The 22,141-nt window shown below is 38.1% G+C and overlaps 2 protein-coding genes across 7 annotated transcripts in view; one reads left to right on the top strand and one right to left on the bottom strand.

Annotated features, from left to right (window-relative positions):
• RNLS (renalase, FAD dependent amine oxidase) overlaps positions 1 to 20,686 on the bottom strand; it is a 253,211-nt gene extending 232,525 nt beyond the window's left edge. For 2 of the 3 annotated variants that reach the window (XM_044754831.2, XM_070487634.1), the window contains exons 1-4: positions 16,022 to 20,686; positions 15,095 to 15,200; positions 14,330 to 14,472; positions 13,460 to 13,618 (exon numbers count right to left, since the gene is read on the bottom strand). In XM_044754831.2, coding sequence (XP_044610766.2) covers positions 13,460 to 13,618; positions 14,330 to 14,472; positions 15,095 to 15,200; positions 16,022 to 16,139 — 526 coding nt within the window. In that variant the 5' untranslated portion in view covers positions 16,140 to 20,686. Of the gene's footprint in view, positions 1 to 13,459; positions 13,619 to 14,329; positions 14,473 to 15,094; positions 15,201 to 15,457; positions 15,646 to 16,021 lie in introns of all 3 variants that reach the window. The other variant, XM_070487629.1, reaches the window with a different exon arrangement.
• Positions 16,576 to 22,141, top strand: part of LIPJ (lipase family member J) — a 49,193-nt gene continuing 43,627 nt past the window's right edge. For 2 of the 4 annotated variants that reach the window (XM_070487612.1, XM_070487607.1), the window contains exons 1-2: positions 16,749 to 16,884; positions 20,710 to 20,904. The gene's annotated coding sequence lies outside the window, so the exon portion shown is untranslated. Of the gene's footprint in view, positions 16,709 to 16,748; positions 16,885 to 20,709; positions 20,905 to 22,141 lie in introns of those variants that run through there. The other 2 variants (XM_044754794.2, XM_070487625.1) reach the window with 2 other exon arrangements.

Below are 22,141 nucleotides of genomic sequence, written 5' to 3'. Positions count from 1 at the left end.
CCCACTTCTGGGTATTTATCCAAAGAACATGAAATCAACAATGCAAAGAGATCTATGCACCTCTATGTTCATTGCAACATTATGCACAATAGCCAAGACATGGAAGCAATCAAATGCCCATCAACTGATGAATAGATAAAGAAGATGTGGTATATATATATACAATGGAATATGACTCAGCCATAAAAAAAAGACAAAATCATGCCATTTGCAACAACATGGATGAACCCTGAGGGTATTATCTTAAGTGAAATAAGCCAGAGAAAGACAATCACCATATGATATTTATCTTATGTGAAAGATAAACAAACACATGAATAAAGAGAACAGATTGGTGGTTATCAGAGGGGAAGGGGGTTGGGGGGCAAAAGGGGTAAAGGAGCACATATGTATGGTGATGGATAAAAACTAGACTATTGGTGGTGAGCACGATGCAGTCTATACAGAAACTGATATATAATAATGTACTCCTGAAATAACAAAATGTTATAAACCAATATGACCTCAATAAAATAAAATATAGAAAAGAAAAGGCAAATAAATAAATAAATAGCTTCCTCAAACCATCAGGGACTTCTACTTGATAGCTATATATATGTTCTGTGCTAGCTATCAAATACTTTTTTAGATTCCCTCTCTCATTATTTTCTAGAAGCAAACATTCAAGTCAGAAGGAGAAAATATCGGATTCTGGAAATAGGGCTTCAGAAGAATGATGAATGGTCAGAATGTCCAGTCAGCATACAGCCATATCTCATAAATCTGATGCAACAGAATAAGAAACTTATTAAATAAGATACACTTGTGTAAAAGAAAAATGAATTTGGGAGGAAGCTGATCCAGTGCACAACACTGGTATTCCTTTATCCCTCTCTTCCTCTCTTTTAATCTTAATGTTTAAAATTCCCTACTTTAAAATTAGTAGTTCACTGTGGTAATACTTTCTTATTTGGGTTTAGCACATTTTATTTAAATTTTCAGAGATTTCTGCCAGAAAGCTAAAGTCTGAGTTCTCAAATTTCTTCTCTCTTTAAAATGTCTTTGCCAGCTCAGATGGGAAAAAATTTAATTCAATTCAGTTGGTGACTCAGTTGGTGATAATGACGCAATTCAATAAATTATAGCTCTCTGCTCTTTCATCTCACTCCATCTCTAGTTTTGATATTTCTTTTTAAAGCCTTTCTGTTATCGAAGAACTCTGAATGAAAAATAGAGTTCTAAGTTCTGAGGGAAGCACACAGTTAATATAGCAGCAGTAAGAAGGGATCTTTTCTTCTGGTAGAGTAACAACATGGTGGCCTAGTTTCAAACATCATACATCTATTAACAGCATGTGTACAAGAACAAAAAGGTCAAAGTATTTACATCATTGAAGCATTTATATTAAGCATGGGGAGATCACACACATTAGTGCTGGGTACACTGCTCCAATTACTAGAGCCTGGAGAAGATCTGGGTTTCATAACTGGCTCTCCCACTCAATAGCCATGTGACCTCAGACAAGTTAATTTCTCTGAGTCTCACTTTCCTCATCCATAAAATAGAGATAATAATACTTCTTATAAGGTGGTTGTGAAAAGTAAATGATATAATGTAGTAAAGTGCTTAATATAATAAGTACTCACAAAATGGTGTTTGATGTTGGTTATCATCATCTTCTAGTTATCCCTCTTACTTTTTTTTTTCCCCCCAAAACAAGTAATTAGTTCCCCAGAGGAACACTTAAAGAGGGAAATTCCCTCTGTCCTGCCAGGACCAGCACAAGGAATAGTAGTGCCAGACCACTCTAAACTCCAAGATCGAGGGGAGTCTCTGCCATTTCTGCTGACTCCTGAGTTTCTGGAGGGTGGTAGAAAAGCAAAGATTGGCTTGGGTTGCCTCTCAGGCACTTAGAGAGAAAATGGAAGATTAAGCAGAACCAATTCTCAGTCTCCACTATTTTGCACATAATAATAAAAAAAGGCAAGTATATGAGGTAGATAAAGTGAAAGATCGAGATATAATAAATAAAAGGGAATTTATTAGTCATAATTGATTTTTCTAAAATTGAGATCTCAGTTCATAAGCTTGCAGGCAGCCCAACAGAGCAGCTAATATCTGAAGAGGTTTAGAAACTGAATTATTTCCCCTCCTATGGAGATGGTCCGCTAGAAAAAGCAAAGAAGCATGTTATTCAATGAATAAAGGACTTTTGTTTCCAGTGTTTTTAATCAAAATCTTTTCAGCAAAAGTCAAGGAAAAAAGGAAGAATTTAAACTTCTTTTAGCACAAAGAATTGGTTCTAATTTTCCCATCAAGGATGAAGGGAGATTCCAGAAGTTGTAGGAAGGAGGTTGAAGGTGTTCATTATGAGCAATATTTTATCATTATATTCTATAGTACATAATAGATTCTGAGATTTTATATTTTTGTAGTATAGCTTACTGAAATTCTAAGTGTCTGTTTAAGGAGAGCATGTATGTTAAGATTAAAAGCCTTCTGAATACCATTCCCCCAAGCCCTACAAATATTTTCTTCCTCCCAATCCAATTACGTAAAGTTATTTACCATCTCAGTGTAGCCAGTTAGGTTTTAAAAGGTAGATTCAATGCTTCTGATGAACTGGGACCTCTGCTGTTTGTTCAACTGATGTTCACATTCAAGGCTCATCAGGTTCTGCCCCAAATCCACATTTTCAGCTTTATCTCCCGAAATTCCCCACCACAAAGCCTTTGCTCCCTCTAAGCTACTCTATTTTCAGTCCTCAAAATATAAAATGAGCACTTCTATTTCCTACTTTTTTTAAGATCTGTTCTTCCTCTCCAAAGCATCCCCTTCCTCTCCCTCTGCCTGTCCTTCAAGATATATTTCAGATTGTTTCATTCATTTATTCAGTAAATAGAGACTGAAGGCCTACTGTATACGAGGCGCTCATAAGGCAGCCCTGGGAAAACAGGAACAGCTAAGTCGGAGCGAGTCCCTGTCTTCACATACTTTATATTCTACCAGGAAAGACACACATTACACAATATATTAAACTATTAATTAATTTAACTGTGATAAGTGTTAAAAATATGAGGCACAGGAAACTAGGATAACATGTAATGGGAGAAAAGGCCTGGTCTTGGCAGTGAGGAAGCAGTTTTGAACCGAGTTTGAAGGATGAGCAAGGGGTTAAAGGGGAGCAAAGGGAGAGCGAGGTCAACAAGGAAACATTTTTGATGCAGGCATGGTGATTAATAAATTGGGATATATTAATAAAGACATAGTAAGGAAATTCTTGCCTTCCAGACATTAAAACTAAAACAGTATTTTCCCCTAATATCCTTGCTCTCTGTAAAACAAGGGACAAAAAGCAATAATGATCCTACATTTGAAGTTTAAGCAGCCACCAGGAAAAGGAGCTAGTCAAATGCCCTCAGAGAGTTCTGGGAAATTATCAGTAAGAATTGGCCTTACTGCTTTGGACCCCACTGCCCAGTGAGTAGAGAAAGAAGACTCAAAGAGATGTAAAAGATCAGCATTATGGGGAATACCATATTCCTTTTTTTTTTTTTTTTTTTTGAGGAAGATTAGCCCTGAGCTAACATCTACTGCCAATCCTCCTCTTCTTTTTTGCTGAGGAAGAGTGGCCCCAAGCTAACATCTGTGTCCATCTTCCTCTATTTTTACATGTGGGACACCTGCCACAGCATGGCTTGACAAGCAGTGCATAGGCCCATGCCCGGGATCCAAATCAGTGAACCCTGGGCTACTGAAGCGGAGCATGTGAACTTAACCACTATGCCACCAGGCTCGCCCTGGGGAGTACCATATTCCTGAAGAGCAGCTTTTCCCTCCAAAGTTTGTGGGCAGGGAGGGGGTGATTCTCCTCCTTAGGAGACCCTAGAGAATAATTGAGAAACAAATTTGGGGTGGGAGAAGGGATGACTAGAACCTTGTTCTCTGACTAGGTTGGTACATGATGAACTGCAGAACTCACAGGGGCAGGGGAAAAGCTATGCTGGTGGTACTGCGTAGGAGAGACATCATTGCCTCTAGGTTAGGGGAGGGGGCTGTTAACAACACCAGCACCAGAAAGGTTCACTAAAGCTGAAAACTACCCACTGGGCCAAGAAAACATAACACACACTGTCCACATGTAGACCCATCACCAAGCATCATACAAGAAATGAACCACAGGGTAGCCAAGGCCACCCCCCTACCACCAACAAGCAGCTGTCATTGGAGTCATCAACAGCTCTGTGAGAATACAGAGTTCGAAAGGAGGAGTGGGTGGAGATCCAAAGAGAGACTGAAGGAGGGATGTGTGGACAAAAACAGACCCATAACTCACTCTGCCAAAGTCCCTGGTACTACAGATAGACCTACTTGGCACTAGAGATGGAGAGAATGAGCTTTACATTGAGACTGAAGTTTAAAAATAAACATGACTGAGTCTTAAAAACCAAAGTGAGACTATTCCAACAGTCAAAAGTGACTAGAAAGTTATAGCAAATGACCAAGATGTCATTAAGGCACTCACTCTCTGGAAAGATGTGAAGTTCAACAGAGAAAAGTTTGAGGGCAGTTCTGGGAAAAAATTAAGCTGTCTCATGTTCACATTCCATATAGTTCAGACTCCTTAAAAATAAGTTACAACCACAAAGTGACTATAAAGAAAATAGTGATGGTATTGGCATAGGAATAAATAAATGGAACAGAATAGATCCAGAAATAGACGCAAGTATACATAGAACTTAACTTGTGGGAAATGAGGAATTTTAATGTAGTGGGAAAAAGAATCTCTTATTAAATAAATGGTACTGATGAAATTGGTATTGCTATAGGGGGAAAAAACTCACAAAGCTAGATCCCTGTCTATCCAGTTTTGGCATTTTATCACCCAATATAGGAATAAATAGGAAAAATTGGAAACCATATGAATGCTCATCAGTAAACAAGAACAGAAGAAAAACTAAATTCTAGTACTTCCAAACTATGGAAAATTATGAAGTTGTTAAATAAAAATCAGTTAGATATATGCAACTGAATCAATGTCAATTTAAAAAGCAAACTGCAAAACAATTTTTTAAAAGGTGCCCAAATGATTGGAGCAAGGTGTGTAAGGGCACTCACTAAACTGTAAACATGAGTTACCTCCGGAGAGTAGGAGAGGAAGACAGGGCAGGGAAGGAATTATTTAGTTTGACTTTGGATTGCATCATTTATTATAAGATTATTAATCTGCTTTGTCATTAAAAGTAATGAAAAAATATCTTGGGAGAGGAGGAAAAGGAATATTTAATTTTTTTTAACTTGTCCAATAACATCTAACAGAGTAAGCATTAAATAAATATTTGTAGAATGAGGAATGAGGAACGTGAGAGATGAAATAGGTCTAAACACGTTTTTAAGGGATAAGAAGATAATTATTAATAGAATGACAAAGCATTGCAGATCCTATAATAAACAGTGTGAGAAAGGGAATAAAGAGGTAAAGTTGGCAAGTGTTAAGAAAATGGAAAAAAGTGGAGGAAAAAAGTAAAATAAATAATATATACCAATAGAAGAGATAAAAGCAACATAGTAGTTACCCCAATAAATGTAAAAGGGTTAAATTCCTCTATCAAAAAGACCAGACTTTTGGGGTCGGCCCAGTGGCATAGTGGTTGAGTTCACATGCTCCACGTCAGTGGCCCAAGGTTAGCAGGTTTGGATCCTGGGCGCAGACCTAGCATCGCTCATTAAGCCACACTGTGGCAGCATCCCACATAAAATAGAGGAAGATTGGCACAGATGTAAGCTCAGCAACAATATTTCTCAAGTAAAAAGAGGAAGATTGGCAACAGATGTTAACTCAGGGCCAATCTTCTTCACAAAAAAAACCCTAAAAAACAAAAAAACGAAAAACAGACTTTTCATGTAGGATTTTAAAACTCAGCTAGGTGGTGTTCTCTGGAAACACCTAATTAAACATAAAACAACAAAGTGGTATTATTCACAAACTCCATAAATATTATAAAAGATATCATAATAAATCTAATAAGAAATGTGTAAGATCTTAAGAAAAAAGCTACAAGGTTTTACTGAAGGATATAAAAATATTTAAATAAGTGGAGAAATGTTTGATTTTCTTGGATGGGAACATGCACGATTGTAATGATGTCAATTCTCCCTAGATTAATGCTTACATTCAATGTGATTCAAATCAATATTCTGACAGGAGTTTCTAATAAAACCTTGTTATAAAGCACGCAGAGAGAAATAAAACATAGATTAGCCAAGAAAAATTAGAACAAAATTTATCAAGGGGGCTTTATTCTACTCTATATTAAAATAACTGTTTCCATGAGGAAAGCAGTTTAGCAGAGAAAATCTTTGTTTCAGATTTGCACTGTCAAAGCAACACTTAGTAAAACTGGAAACCTCCTAAATGTCCATCAAACTGGCTTAATACATCAAAGTAGATCCAAAGAATAGAATACTATGTAGTAAAAATCATGACACACATGAACATTCAATGGCATTGGAAAAATATTCCTAAAATATTATAAAGTAAAAATAAGTAAATAAAAATAAATAGGGGCCAGCTCCATGGCACAGTGGTTAAGTCTGGCATACTCTGCTTCAGCAGCCTGGGTTCATGGGTTTGGATTCCAGGTGCAGACCTACACCATTTGTTAGCCATGCTGTGGCAGTGACCCACATATAAAATAAAGGAAGACTGGCACAGATGATAGCTCAGGGCAAATCTTCATCAGCAAAATATATATTTATATATATATATATAAATATATAGATACATATATTTATATTTCTATATATATATTTTTTATTTCTACCTTAAAAATATTTAAAAACAGGGGCCAGCCTGGTGGTGCATTGGTTAAGTTTGCACATTCCACTTTGGTGGCCTGGGGTTCGCTGGTTCGGATTCCAGGTGCGGACCTATGTATCACTTCTCAAGCCATGCTGTGGCAGGCCTCCCACATACAAAGTAGAGGAAGATGGGCACAGATGTTGGCTCAGGGGAAACAAAATCTAGGGAAAAAAAATCTAGAAACATGTATTAACTGGGTTAGTATTGATGAGGCTGGAATTATGAGTGGATTTTGCTTTTACTTTAAAATTTTTTATCAGTACAGTATATTTACTATAAAATAAATTTAAAATAGAAAAAACCCACATAGTATAAAAAGAAAAAAGATACTGAGAAATTTTACGTACCTTAAGAAGCATTAAGGTGCAAATTGATGGTAGGATATCTGAAGCCAGAGTATGTAGCCAGAGATTGGAAAGAACAGAGTGAGGAATGGCATGAGGAGCTTTGTTCCGCTTGCTAGAAGCACAACATGAGAGAAGGGGAGGGCTAAGTACATAGGTAACTACTAAGAAAGTGGTTATTGACTAGAGCATCTTTAGAAAGTTAGAAATGTACCCCCAGGATCTCTAACAATTCATTAAAACCTACCATCTGTGAATTTACTCAAACTTTTAAACTATTACACCTTGGGTGAACAAGTGCTATCATTTTTAAAATATAAGCAAAGTAGCAATTTTTTTTAGATTCAGTCAAATAAATATTTCATTGGATTGAAAAGTTCTCTACATTAAAGTATAGCAGCAATTCCATAATCTAAAACTATCTACCTTAAGGCTTAAATGCTGCTGTTCCACCTTTGGTGGCTGTATTCTAGAATTTTAAAAACAATTCCATGTTCTCCTAATTTATAACCAAATATACAGTCAGGCGCCACATACGATGTTTTGGTGAACGATAGAACACATATAGGACAGTGGTCTCATAATATTAGTATGATATGGCCTAGCTGTGTAGTAAGCTATATCGTCTAGGTTTGTATAAGTATACTCCATGATGTTCGCACAATGACGAAATTGCCTAACGACACATTTCTCAGAAGATATTCCTATTTTTAAGTGACACATGACTGTATATGTACATGCACACATATATCTATATCTAAGTCTACTGCCATCATGAATCTCCATTGTAGAGCCAGGGATATATTTCTGCATAAAGAAGTTTTAATTTCCTTTAGCCTATATTCACATATGGATGTGTTCCTTTGACTATTAGAGTTTGCCTTCTTGAGACCTTCTGTAGTTTTATCACATTTTGCTATTATATAGCAACCAGGAATTAAAGAATCTGCCAAGGTGAGTTATTTAGGGAAAACTAATTCTCCCTACCCTCCAATGTAGGGAAGAGCTGCTCAGCATTATGTTTTTAAAGGTTGGGATGATAACACAGGCACACACATGAGAAAGTAAAGTGTCTTTCTCTTGCAGGATTTTAAGGTGGATTAACCTGGTGGATCACTGAAAATTGGAGAGTAGGCTGTGGAGATGAGTGCTTTAAGGTAGAGAAAAACAACCAGGAAGGGAGGTTGAGAATTCCTGACCTAACATTTAAGGGACTGGGGTTGGGGGATTCCTGTCCATGGTAGAGACTCAGCTCCCACTTGTGTGTCCTGCCCAGGTGGGATCTTTCTGCAGAATGCCTGTGGAGCATGCCTCTCAGCCTAGAGAGCCGTGGAAAGATCTCAGTGTCAGTACAATGTTTTCCATGAGAGGCATCCCTGAGTCCACACAAGGCAACATGTCTAACCGATGTCAGAGGACTAAGGCTGGGCCCAAGCCCTGCAAAGCAGAAGAGCAGCAGTAATGATTACAACCTTATGGACTGAGGCCCAATGCCTCCCCAGTTTTCTGGCACTACAAAAGCCTGAGATTCCTGTGTGATCCCAAAGGGAAGAGAAGAAGCTGTAATGATGACTGATGTTGGGTTTCCCACCAAGTAGGTGGAAAGATGCTCAGAGAAGATAATTTGTCAATTTAGAGGATTAAAAGAACAGACATTCCTTGCACCCTAGTGTTGTACACTCTAACTCAAGGTGACCACACAGTATTCTGGGTACAAATACATCATTGTTTTGCACAAGGGCAAATAATGTTTCCCATTGTATCTCCAATATCCTTTCTATTGATATCCAGGCTTTTCCAGCTGCCTTTTTTTAGGCACACATTTGACTGATAAATATGAATAGTCTACAGAGACTCCTACCCATTTCCTAACGCACCCAAGAGCTCAGACCACATCATCTTATAAGCATGCTTTCACATCAGTTTCCCCTAACACATCACTTTTACATCTGCCAGAAGTAAAGCTCATCTGTTAATTTTCTGCCCACATGCACAGCTTCATGAGAACACCTATCAAATGTGCATTGCGTCTTCTCAATTTATTTGACTTAGCATTTAGCAAAATGTCAGGGACACGAGGACACAAGAAATATTCCCATCATGATGCTTCCTCAGAGACATGGGTGATCCTGTGAACAGTGTGCAAGGAGGTCACATGGGTGGGAGCAGATGCTATGATAAGGTGTTTACTCCCTCCACTCAGGTACATGTTTGGGGATGTGGGGTGAGGAAAGCCAGGGGAGGAATGAAGTTGTACCTCCCTCTAAGAGAGGTAGCTTTCATAAAAAGTCACTGTTGACTTGCAAAAAGCTCAGATAATGACTAACTTCTCTTACAAAAGTGACGAATTCATTAATTAAAAGTTATTTAATGTATGGGGCCTGCCCCATGGACAAGTAGTTCACCCGCTCCGCTTTACAAAAAAAAAATGTTAATTAATCTAGAGTTTTCAAGGTAATTGTCATGTTCTTTCACAACAATGAATATGTCTGGAATGTATCCTATTTGTAAAACCCTAGAAATAAAATAATTACCTTTGTTTATCCCCAACACCAAGCTTACTCCTCTTTAAACAGACATCTTAGACCTTTTCCTTAATGGTAAAGAAGTCACAAGCATTAAAAAGTTACAGGAAGTATTAATAATAGCTATGTGCTTACTATATGCCTGGCACACTTAAAAGTCCTCTACTCAGATGATCTCATTTAATCTTTTTTTTTTAAGATTGGCACCTGAGCTAACATCTGTTGCCAATCTTGTTTTATTTCTTCTTTTCTCCAAAGCCTCCCAGTACACAGTTGTATATTCTAGTTGTGAGTGCCCCTGGTTGCACTATGTGGGGTGCCACCTCAGCACGGCCTGACAAGTGGTGCCATGTCTGCACCCAGGATCCAAACCAGCGAAACCCTGGGCTGCCAAAGCAGAGCACGAACTTAACCACTTGGCCACGGGGCAGGCCCCTCATTTAATCTTCACTATAAGCCTATGTGTGGTAGATAATGTTATTTATCCTCATTTTATAAACGTGGAAACCGAAGCTCAGAGAGGAAGACCAGCCCGAAGTCACCCAGACTGTAAGTGGCAGAGCTAAGTTACAAATCCTGGCTTTCTCAATCCATGCTCTTAACTACCCTCTACAAAGTACCCAATGATAGGAGCTAAATAAGAAGCATAACGACCAAGTGCTAAAGAAGTCTCTGAAGTGCTTTCCCTGAAGTTAAGCATCAGAGAAGCCTCTGAAAAATTCATAGGCACAGTGCTGGATCCTGAAGGAGGCAGAATATAGAGGGTATCAAATTATTCCAGGCAAGGGGAGCTTTGTGAGCAAATGCACAGAAAGAGAATGTCTGGTTCATCCAAGGAACCCAGAATAGACCAGGATTCCTGAAGAAAGGAGACTAACGCCATGACTCTACTTGCGTCTCTCAACTTTCCTCTTGGTGACTCTTCTGATTTGTGGCCACATGCTCTGCACAGACCCAACTTTTGTTTTCATTCTTCTGCTTCCGGAAATGATATTGGCAGCTTGAGGCCTTTGGTCCAAAATTAGCAGTGTTTTCGGGGGTATGGGCAGGGCAAGACTAGCACATTTTCCCCATGGAGCTATACCAGCATGTTTCTGCTCAAATGAATATGGTTCTCATCTCTATGTATTCATCTTAGTGGAGCAAGAATGCATATGAGTATACCTAGGGATAGAAGGAGTGACACTCACAGGGAGATTCCAGCACCAGACCTAGTTTGTTTGCTTCTTTCTTTAATAAGAAAAAAAATAACATTCTGGTTTTAAGGATGTGAGATAGCATACCAAACTATTAAGGGAACATATTCATCTGGAGACCTTAAAAACATGCATTCCTTTAATCTAAGCATGTGGGAGAAAATCTGAGGAGCCCCATGTAGGAGGCAGCATTGTGCAGGGGAAAGAGACCTTCCATGCTCCTCATTCCTCATAATCACTCACCATATCTCAACTGTTTTATTTTACAATGTTAATCCCACATCCTTTCCACTGCCTCTACTACTTTCCTAGCAGGAGAATGGAAGAACCACGGCAGAGAATAGAAGTGTGTGGATTTCAGGCCCAGATGTTCCAGCACAGCCTGATGAAGAGCTCAGTTTAAATGTGTAGGAAACATGAAATCAAGACAATAATATTTGAAGGTGTCTCCTTTTTTCTCAACCATCTTATCTCCTTCCCAGCCCCTAATAAATTGTGTGATCTTGTATAGGGCAGATTATGTCTCACATTCCACATCTCTAAAACCAGAGGAGACGAAGCAGTGAACCTCAAGCTTCCTTCTAGTCCTAAAATTCTATGAGCCTTCCAAGGTTCACCCTTTTGTCCTAGCACCATGAACCAGGTACCAAGTCAGAACCAGTAGATTCTAAGATTATCTTCTTCAAGGGGCTTCTGAGAAGTTGGAAATAAGTCGAGAAAATAAAACAGATGCACACTCATTTGGCAGATATTGCTTGAACAATACTAGTGGTGGGTGGGTCTGCATGCAACATGGTACTTGATGCTGGGTGGGGACAGAGTGGCCTATAGGACCCCTTTCTTCATGGATTTTACGGCTTAGTGGGGAAGACACTGAAAAATAAGGATCACAATAAAATCTGATGAGTATTATAGTAGGGCAGAACGTCTCAAACAGGCCTAACTAGGAGGAAAAAATTCCCATGGGGAATTGTTAAAGATGCAGATTCCTGGGCCCTACCCAGACCCTAGGAACCAAAATCTGCTCAAAAGTACCCCTTAAATTTTTTTAACTATCAATCTTCCTTAGGCAAGTTTGGAAAACATGGTGATCAAGAATAAGCAGGACACTATAGGAACTCATACCCACATAAGACAATCAGTAACAGGACAGTCTAAGATGAAGCACATACTCGAGAGCAATGTACAGCAGTAGTTAAGAGTGTGGGCTCTGGAGTCACACTGCTAAGGTTCATATCACAGCATTACCACCAAGAATGGAAACAATAATAATAGTAATAATAATAATGTCTCGGGATCATTGTGAGGATTAAGTAAGATAATCTTTGTAAGAGTAATATAGAAAGAGTAGCACAGTTATAGATCTAGAAGGTGAACCACGATCCATAAAGCTTCCCTGTTCTCCAAACTGAGAGAATGTAATAAATGTAATAAGTAATTGCCAAAAAAAAAAAAAAAAGTAGCTCTGTTTCTTCTATAAAAAGCAGAATAGAGAGAGTTGATTAAGGGAAAATCCAGACGACGCTCTAATCAAAAGGGAAGTCTTTCATATAAAAGATGGTAATTTTGTCGATCCTAAAGGTTAGTCATGATCTATAAAGACAGAGAGAAAGAATGAGAAGAAAAGCACAAAGAAAGCCAAGGACACGGGGCTGCTGATAGTGTGTACGAATGTAAGACCTGTAGCACAGCCTTCATTCTACCACCAATTAGCTAGCACTTTTGGGTAAGTTGGTTAATTATAATGGGCCTAAATTTATTTCCTTGTGATGTTACGGGGTTTTGTGAATTATATTATAGTTTTATATATATTCTATATTTCCACCACCTTCATAGTGTTCTCTAGTTTCAAAATTCTGAAGGGAACTGTAGTATACACCGGATCCACTAGATGGCAATATTTGGCTTTGTAAAAGGATGTCTGTCATAGAGCGTGAAGATGCTTAATAATCAAACAAAAGGGCATTTAGGGTTCTCTAGAAAACACAGAGAGAAGACATTAACTAATTCCTCATACTGAGGTGAATACTAAATACCACTGAAATCTACACGTTAAATAGATGAATTGTACGGTATGTGAATTATATCTCAAAGCTGTTTTTTGAAAAGGAGGAGGAAGATGACAGGTAAAATGTGAGCCAATGAGGCCCAAGCAAGGAAGAATATGAGACTCATATTCAAGAGCAGTCCAAGATGAGGTTTTCCAGGGGCTCACATAATCAATTCTTGTGCCACAAAACCCTTTTCTCCAGGATGGCCACAAAGAGACTGCTCTTCTTTTAGGCCCAACAACTGCATATCCATCAAAAATACTTACTTCTTAAAGGCAAGGGCAACAAGAACAATGTTCAACTTTTAACTGCTTTAAAAAAAAATTCTACAGGTTTCGGTTTGACCTAGACTAATATCAAGAACCAGGCCATAATATCAGTTTTTAAAACATGCAAATCTCTAGAATCCGTAATATACCCTTTGCTAAGAAAGTTAAAATGAATTGATGCTCTATCAAAGAAATCTCATTCCCTGAGGTAAAGGGCACAGGCTGAGACTCACAGTTTGTGATGTCACCTTGAAGCTGCAGAATCTGAGGAACTGGCATCGTGAGGACAACAATATCAAACTGCTCAGGGGAGCCCGTTTCCTTAGAGACTTCCCACTTGTCATTTCTCAGGTTGATCTGGGTTACACATTGTCTGAAGCAGATATCAGCACCTGTTCCAAAAGCAAAATCACATTCACAGAATCAGGATTTTCCATATGAATAAGGGGGAAGAGAAGAGTCACAAACTGGATCCACTCAGGTGAATAAAATGGTGAGGGTGAAGTTTGTCTTCTATACCCGCTGGGGTTCACTTTCTTTACCTTCTTTCTCATTTAGTAGAAATTCCTCCCTTCTGGCACCCTTGCATCTCCCTATAAATGTCTTCCCTGGGGAAAAAAAGAATACTACTACAATTAATAATAATAATGACCAAAGCTATCTTTCATGAAGCACCTACTATATGCCAAGTCATCAAGCACTTGATATACATTATACCAATCATTTTCACAGATAAGGAAGCAGATTCAGAAATGTCATGCCATGATTTAATCACTGATAACAACTGCCAAAGTCTGCTTCCAGAAAAATGTTTATGCATCTATCTATTGATCTATATGGCTGTCTCTGTTTATCTATTCAGATGTGTTTATACTTATTCTTTTAAAAAATATTACACACAAGATTATTTTACATAAACCATTCTACACCTCGTTTGGTTCATATCAGCAATTACTTCATGGGAAGAAAACCAGCTATTGAGTGCTAAACAGAAGAACATCTACTTTACTTTATAACTTTATAGTATTAATATTTAATTATGTGTATAACTTTTATTTTAAAATGCTAATTTTAAAAGAAGAAAGAGGGAATTCTATTCCTACCTGATTCTTTCAAATAATGCTTAATAATTGAAGAAACTCCTTGAGGTGCCACAAAGTTACATTCTCCGTCTTTCATCACCATTCCTTCAATAGGAGAGGTCAGAGGCTTCAAAACACCATGAGCTAACAGTTCATCATAAAAACTGAAATAAATGATTATATTATAACATAATTATATACTATAATTAGCTCTAAAATACTATATTCTTTTCTAAGAATTCTTAGGGATTATAATCCTAAATAACTAGAAATCTTCATATGATCAACTCAAAGTATGTTCCGTGTTAAATAAAACATAAATCAGGTGAAAAACAGGAATGTTTTCAGAATCCATAGATCTTTTGCTGACATTAGCCAAAGGCCTATTCTCTCATATATTTCAAAATTAAAGTCAGCAAAGATAAACAGAAAGGTATTCACCACAACAATTTTTAGATTAGATTAGATTAGATTAGGATTGACTTCCATTGCCGCTATTTTTCCTCTTCCTCAACACCAATGTAGTAACTCATCTTTATTGAGTCCTTACTATGTTACAAATAAATCTCATCTTGATCTTCACAACAACCCCACGAGGCAGGTATTATCGTTTTCCCACTTTACTCAGGTTAACTTTTTCTGCAAATACCATCAACAATGGTAATATCATAATAATTTCACTATGTTACAAAATGCAAAGTTTAACCATGTTAAAGATGGATGATTATATATCTTTTTACATTATACGACTTGTAAGACTGATTCCACCCCTTTTAAATAACTCACCTTTGGTGTTTTTTGGCATGATGAGAAGTGCACGTGATGTACTGAGCACCCAAGTCGACTGTGCACTGTGAATTATGAGGACTGCTGGCCGTAATCATTCTTCCTCCTTGAATTAATCCACAAGAAAATATCTTAGTGCATTAGAATGAGCCTTTTGCGATTAATGCTATTCACCTCAGATTACCCCAGATGGATTACTTGACAGACGTATTAAAGAACATTTTTTTTTAAGTTGAAGGCTTTATCGTCTAACATTATCAGGAAGTAGTTAGAGAATTTGTTCGCTGATTGTAAGATATTTTTTAAAATGGAATCATGAATAATGCAGCAGGGTTCAGCACTGTGCCTGGTACCTATACTTACTAATTTGAATAAAAGGAATGAATGAATGGATAAAATAAAATGATGAATGAGATGTCAGAATGAATGAATCAGTGAACGCTCTTTCACTCTTGCAGTAAGGTTTCATGAGAATAACAGGTTTCGGTAAACTAGATCTTCGGAAAGTCTTGGTCAATGGGCATTTTGGGATCCTCATAATCTGGAGAAAGCTGCAATGGCACAGACACGTAAAGACAGAAATCCATTTATTAGCGACAGCGGGACGCCCAAACTTGGCAAACTCTGCTCAGGCTTCCTCCCAAGCCCACCAGGCCTCGCCTCCACAAATGCGCGGCACTCCTGCCCCGCCCCCAGCCCCGCCGGGGTCGCCGCCCCCACCCTCGCCCCTTCTCAGGCCGTTTCCGGGAAGGCGGAAGTCTCCGGTCACATGACGAGGCGCGCCCCGCGCCAGCCACTTCCGGGCCGAGTTGGAAGCCGAGTCGCGAGATTTTCTTCACAGACTGTCTCTGGTGGGGCCCACGCCTCCTCCGAAGCCAGGGGCCGCGCCGGCTTCCTTTTCCCGGTTTCGGCCGCTAGACAACCCACCTGAGTCCCCGGCCTTGTCCCACACAGTGAGGTGCGGAGGACGGGCCGTCTCCCTCCTCAGCAGCGCTGCGCACAAGCTTCCTGTCAGCCCTGCGCCCACGATCAGCACCCGCGCCATGGCCCGCTGTCTCCGCGGCGAGGAGGCCGGCCTGCAGTTTGTGGAATGGCGGAAGCCGACCCAGCGCTCTTCGCCCCCTGGGCTCCAGGCCCCGGCCGTCCCCTGAGCAGTCCCACCGGCTGGCCTGCAGGGGGCAGACAGGAGGCGACCGGAGCTGAGAGGCTGCTCAGCCTTGAAGACCGGCAAACCAGCGCGCTACGGAGAACCTGGGCTTTCCCTCGGTTTGAGGGCTGGGAGGTGGCTTCCAAGACAGGCAGGCGCCATCAGCTACGCTGTAAACTCTGACCTGCCCATCGCCTAGAAAACCTTGGGAATCACGTAGATTGTACTGTGAGAGCCCGCCTCGCCGCAGGGTTGGCGTTGGCTACAGCGGAGAACCAGCCCAGCTGTCCGTGCCTCTTGGGACCTTGGCAATCTTAATATTCTGTTCGAAGGTGGGGAAGGGAAGGAACAGACCAGCGATGCCAGAGCAAGCTTTCTTCTAGGACCCTGGTGGCCACTGTTCACATAACAGGAAAAGATCTTGGAATCAAGGAGAGATTTTTCTTAAAATAGCCCTCAGACTTTATGTAAGTTGTGTAACCTTCTTGAACCCAAATTTCTCCATCTGTGAAATGGGGACAATAGTGTTTACGTTCCAAATTTGTGAAGATTAAATATGTTTAATTCGCTAGAAAACTTTCGATCACTCATCTCTTCGATAAATTTGAAGTTCGATGTCAGAACGCGTTCCAAACGCTCTAAGGTATATAAAAATGAACAAGACGAGGATTCATACCATTACCACTGGGTTTTTTCCCCCTAACGTTGTCGTGGAAATTCTCAGTGAAACAAAAAGCAATGAGAGGTCTGAACTATTAAAAAATAAATTACACTGAATTGCAGATAAATTCTTACCTGGAAAACTCTAGAGAAACTGAATAGCTAATAACCTTATCTATGAATAGCTAAGAACTAATAAGAAAGTTGACAAGAGTAGCCAACTGTAATGAAAACATTTAAAAATCAGAAGTTTTACTTTATGTCCACATCGTAAAGAAATTACCATGCATCGAATTGGTGATGGATTAGTATTACATATATGTAATAAAAGGTAAAAGAGCTATAAGAAAATGTAGGTGATCATATGTAACCTAAGAAGACATTTTTAAGAATAAAAAAACTGAGCTGAAAGACACTGAATACATTATCACTTACAACTTGTGTGTTTCAAAATACATAAGCCAAAATACAAATAGTAAACAAGTTTTTGGAACAGGTATGAAAGATGAAAAGTTGAGACCGTGACTATATAAAATCTTAAAGACATAATTAAATGACAAAATTGAAAAAGTAAATCTTCATAGATTAAATAGAATTCTTGACTAGAAAGAAATACAAAATTACAATAAACATAGAAGAATGTTTTACTTTTCTATGTTCAAATACAAATTAAAATGAAACGCCGTTTTTCATTTGTTTGGAATTGCTTTTTAAATATTTTAAAAATCTACATTTGGCAAGAATGCTGCAAAACGCACTTTAGTGTATTACTGGTGGGAGTGTAATGGACAAGTTTCTTGGAGTAAAGTTTGAAAATAGATGCTTTAAAACTATGCTCTTTAGACATTTCAGGTCTAGACATTTATCTTGGGAAAATAAGGGACGGATATGCATTAAGATTTACATACAAATGTGTTTACCTCAACACATCAAAGTATACAATCAGTACCAATTGATTATGGCCATCCTTACATCCATATAAAAGCTACTAAAAAACATGATTTTGAATATATAAGGACGTACAGGAAATGAGTCAGTCTGTAATGCTGAAAAACGGGCTACAAAACTATAGTACAATCTCAGATTTTCGTAAACACACACACAAAAATATATATGCAGTATTAGAGAAATATGAGAGGAAGCAGATGTAGTTATATCCTTCTATTAACATCAAATGTTTTATAAAGACCATATATTTATAACCCTTTATTTATTTGTTAGTTACAAAATAAAGCTTATATGGTAGACAGAATAAGCTAATAAGTCTCTGTCTTAAAATTGCTTATAGTCTAATTTAAAAGATTTATCTGAAATTAAAAGCTTAAATAATGTGATTCACAGCCACAACCTAAAAGCTCAGGTTGTCCAGCTGGAAAGGATAGGTGAGGTAATCTATTTCAACAGCCCTCTGCTGCCACCATTTTATGTCTGTAAATAAAGTCACTAAGTTAAAGTGAGTTTGCCCAAGGTCACACAGTATCTCAAAGATGAAGCCAGGACAGGTCCTCACGGCCTTTTGAGTCTGTTTTCCTGCTCTTTTCCATCATCTGCTTTCTCATTTCTGTTAACGGTCTGATCATCTTGTGCAATCAGTCCAGAAACCTCATAATCATGTTCAATAACTTGTTTTCTCATTCTTGATATCTATCAGTCCTCTGGTCTTTTTGACCTCTTTTCCCTTGTCTCTTTTGGCCAATCCCATTAAATTATACACCAGAAAAGTCCAAGTTCCACTTCCACCAGCAATATACTAAAGTTTTACTGTATTCTTGTCAACTGTAGACATTTAGCATTTTGAAAAGTAATCACCAACAGATTTATTCCTTACTTACATTCAATCAATTGTTAGTTCTTAACTGAATTATTACAATAGCTTTCTAACTGCTCTCCCTACTCCCACACCGAGCTTCTAGATCAGTCACTACCATCCTCAAAAAAACTTTCAGTGGCTTTCAGTTTCTTAAAGAATCAAGTTCATCTACTTGGCATAAAAAGTATTCAGTGAAATTTCCCCAACCTGTGTTTATATTTTATCTTGGTGATCTTCTTATGTCCTGTGCTATAGCAAAATTGAATTATGTGCCATGAACACATTCTCAGATTTTCCACTTATCTGTGGAAGTGGTAAACCTTTGCTTATGCTAGTCTCTGAGTGTAGAGTGTACTTTTTTGACTTATGTTTCCAGTAGTCGTGAAATTGCATTAATTCTTCACTCTATTTTTCTTTTCCCCTATGATCAACCATAGGCTCTTTAAAAAGTTATTGAGAATTTGGGATTGTTGTGACCATTGAATAAAGGTAGTCGTAGTGGCTTATGATTTCTCATTACCTTAGTCTCTAGCAGGTGGTATAGCCACCCACCCCTTCCCGACCCTCACCCTCCAGAATGGGTTATATTAGTCCAGAGGTATAACTATAGGGTAGTGGGTGCCTGGTTAGCTACTGGCACTAGTGTATCTTTCTGGTAGAGGTGAGGATAACTAGATGACCTACCTAGAGAAAGTAGGATTGCAAAATAGCTGGGATAGCTCCCTACTCTCGTATTTATTCTTCCTACTTACCTTGACCTTTTTCCTTAACTTCTTTCCTACTCCTGATCTTTGCAAGGCTGGCTCCTTCTGATCATTCAAGTCCAACTTAAAAGTCACCCAGAGGAGGCATTCTCTAACCACTTAATCTAAAACAGCCACCTAGTGACTTTCTATCCCATTAACCTGTTTAATTTTATTCATATCACTTAATCAGTTTTATGTTATCTTGCTTTTTTTATCTGTTTACTTATTAATTGTTTATTTATTATCTTTCTCCCGCTAGAATTTAAGCACCAAGAGGGTAGAAACATTGTCATATTCAATACAGTATCCCTGGCAACTAGAATCAAAGTTAGAATTTTCAGAGACAGAGTTCACTGTTTGCCTAGAAGGTATACAAGCCTTTCAAGGATAATACTTAAATTAAGATAGGCTGAAGGGTAATTCAGTTGGGTGATCAATATTAAATATCCTTTGCAAGAGGGTGCTTTTTTATGGTATAATATAACTAATACTATAAAATATCATGCCAGTCAGCAAAGGATATCTACGAGTGTGATGCACAGCTTTGTCTGTCCTCACTTAACAGTGTTATTGATAGATAACTTGGATAAAATTGATCTAAGAGTTTTTAGACAGCATAAAACCAAGATGAATAGCCCCATACTAAATGGGACTATTTTAAAATCAGGATTTTAAAAGATTTCAACAGGCTGTCACTGAAACAAACTTAGCCAAAAGAAAATTAGACAAGGATATTCAAAGTCTTACCCTGTGTCTAGAAAATAATTTTACAGAATCAGGGAAAGAGTGCTTAGAATTTTAGTTGCCTCTAAGCTCATTATGAGTTAACAGTATAATAGAGCTGCCAAGACAAAAAGTAAATATAAACGTAAGCCATGATAGTCTCACACTATTTACACTGGCCAAACCACATGTAGAAAACTAACTATGTTGAGTGCTGGATCTCAGATTTTAAAAGGATCATTCAGAAACTGGTGCCATTCCAAAGAAAGGTGATCAGGATGGTAAGCAGACTTGAAATTATCTTCTTGGAGCAGGTAAAGAGATGTCTAGCTTAGAGGACACTTGGGGAGAACATGAAAGCTATCTTCAAATATAGGAAAGACCTTAAAGGCAGAAAATAATTGGACATTTTCAGTATACTAATCAATTGATGAAAACTACAAGGAGGTAGATTCTGGCTTAACTCAAAGAACATGTTTAAGGGATAATTTTAAGTAGATACAACTAAAAATGAAATGAATTTCCTTAGGAAGTAGCTTTCCAATTGGGAAGCCTTCAAGCAAAACTGGATGAACGCTTAGTGGGGGATATTGTAAAAGGAATTGAAGTACTGGATACAACAGCAGTCCTCAAATTGGAGTACATGCAAGTTAATGAAGATTTTCTAAATGGGAGACAGCTATAGTTTCAAGGGAACCAAACTCCACATCCTCAACTGCTGAAGGTACTTTTTACTAATATATCTGTAAAAGCCTTTGTAGTCAAGCAGATTCTCCTTTCCCATCCTCCTTTTCACAATTGCTCTTGAATAACCTTACAAAAGGAAGACTTATCTCTCATTTATCAGTAATGTTACTATGGGGCATTACTTTGGGGAGTAAAAATTTCTGATCTTCCAAACAAGAGACAATTTCATACATCGGAATTGGTACTGACAAAGTGAATGATCAAATCATCCTGCAATTTAGTTGGTTTCCAATTCTTTGCCTTCAACAAAACTGAAGAATAACCCAATAGAACAACCGGCTGAAAATCATTAAAAATAATTTTCAATTATATTTTTTAGAAATTTTTTGAGATATAATTGATATATAATATTGTGAAAGTTTAAGGTGTACATGTTGATTTAATATATTAACAATACTGATATATTGCAAAATGATTAACACCATAGGGTTAGCTAACATCTCCATTGCATCACATAATTACCATTTGTTTTTAATGGTCAGAACATTTATGATCTATTCTCCAAGCAACTTTCAAGTACCACCGTGATGTACATTAGATCCCCAGAAATTATTCATCTTATAACTGGAAATTTGTTCTCTTTGACCAACATCTCTGCATTTCCCCACCCCTCAGGCCTTGACAACCACCATTCTAGTCTCCGTTTTTATGAGTTTGGCTTTTTTAGATTCCATATATAAGTGAGATCATACAGTATTTGTCTTTCTCTGTCCGACTTATTTCACTTAGAATAATGCCCTCAAGGTCCTTCCATGACTTCACAAATGGCAGGATTTCCTCTTTCTTTTAATGGCTGAATAAAACATATTTATATATCACAACCTTTTATCTATTCACCCACTTATTTCCACATCTTGGCTATTGTGAATAATGCTGCAACGAGCATGGGGGTGCAGATATCTCTTCAAGATAGTGATTTCATTTCTTTTGGATATTTACCCCAGAAGTGGAATTGCTGGATCATATGTTAGTTCTATTTTTAACTTTTTGAGGACCCTCCATATTGTTTTCCATAGTGGCTATACCAATTTACATTCCCACCAACACTGCACAAGGGTTCCCTTTTCTCCACATCCTTGCCAGCATTTGTTGTCGCTTGTCTTTTTGATCATAGCCACTCTAACAGGTGTGAGTTGATAACTTGTGGTTTTAATATGCACTTCCCTGATGGTGAGTGATGTACCTGTACCTGTTAGTTGTGTATTCTTTGGAAA

The sequence above is a fragment of the Equus asinus genome, chromosome 2 (genome assembly GCF_041296235.1).
Source record: "Equus asinus isolate D_3611 breed Donkey chromosome 2, EquAss-T2T_v2, whole genome shotgun sequence".
Lineage (NCBI taxonomy): Eukaryota > Metazoa > Chordata > Mammalia > Perissodactyla > Equidae > Equus > Equus asinus.
This window is presented reverse-complemented; position numbering and strand designations above follow the sequence as displayed.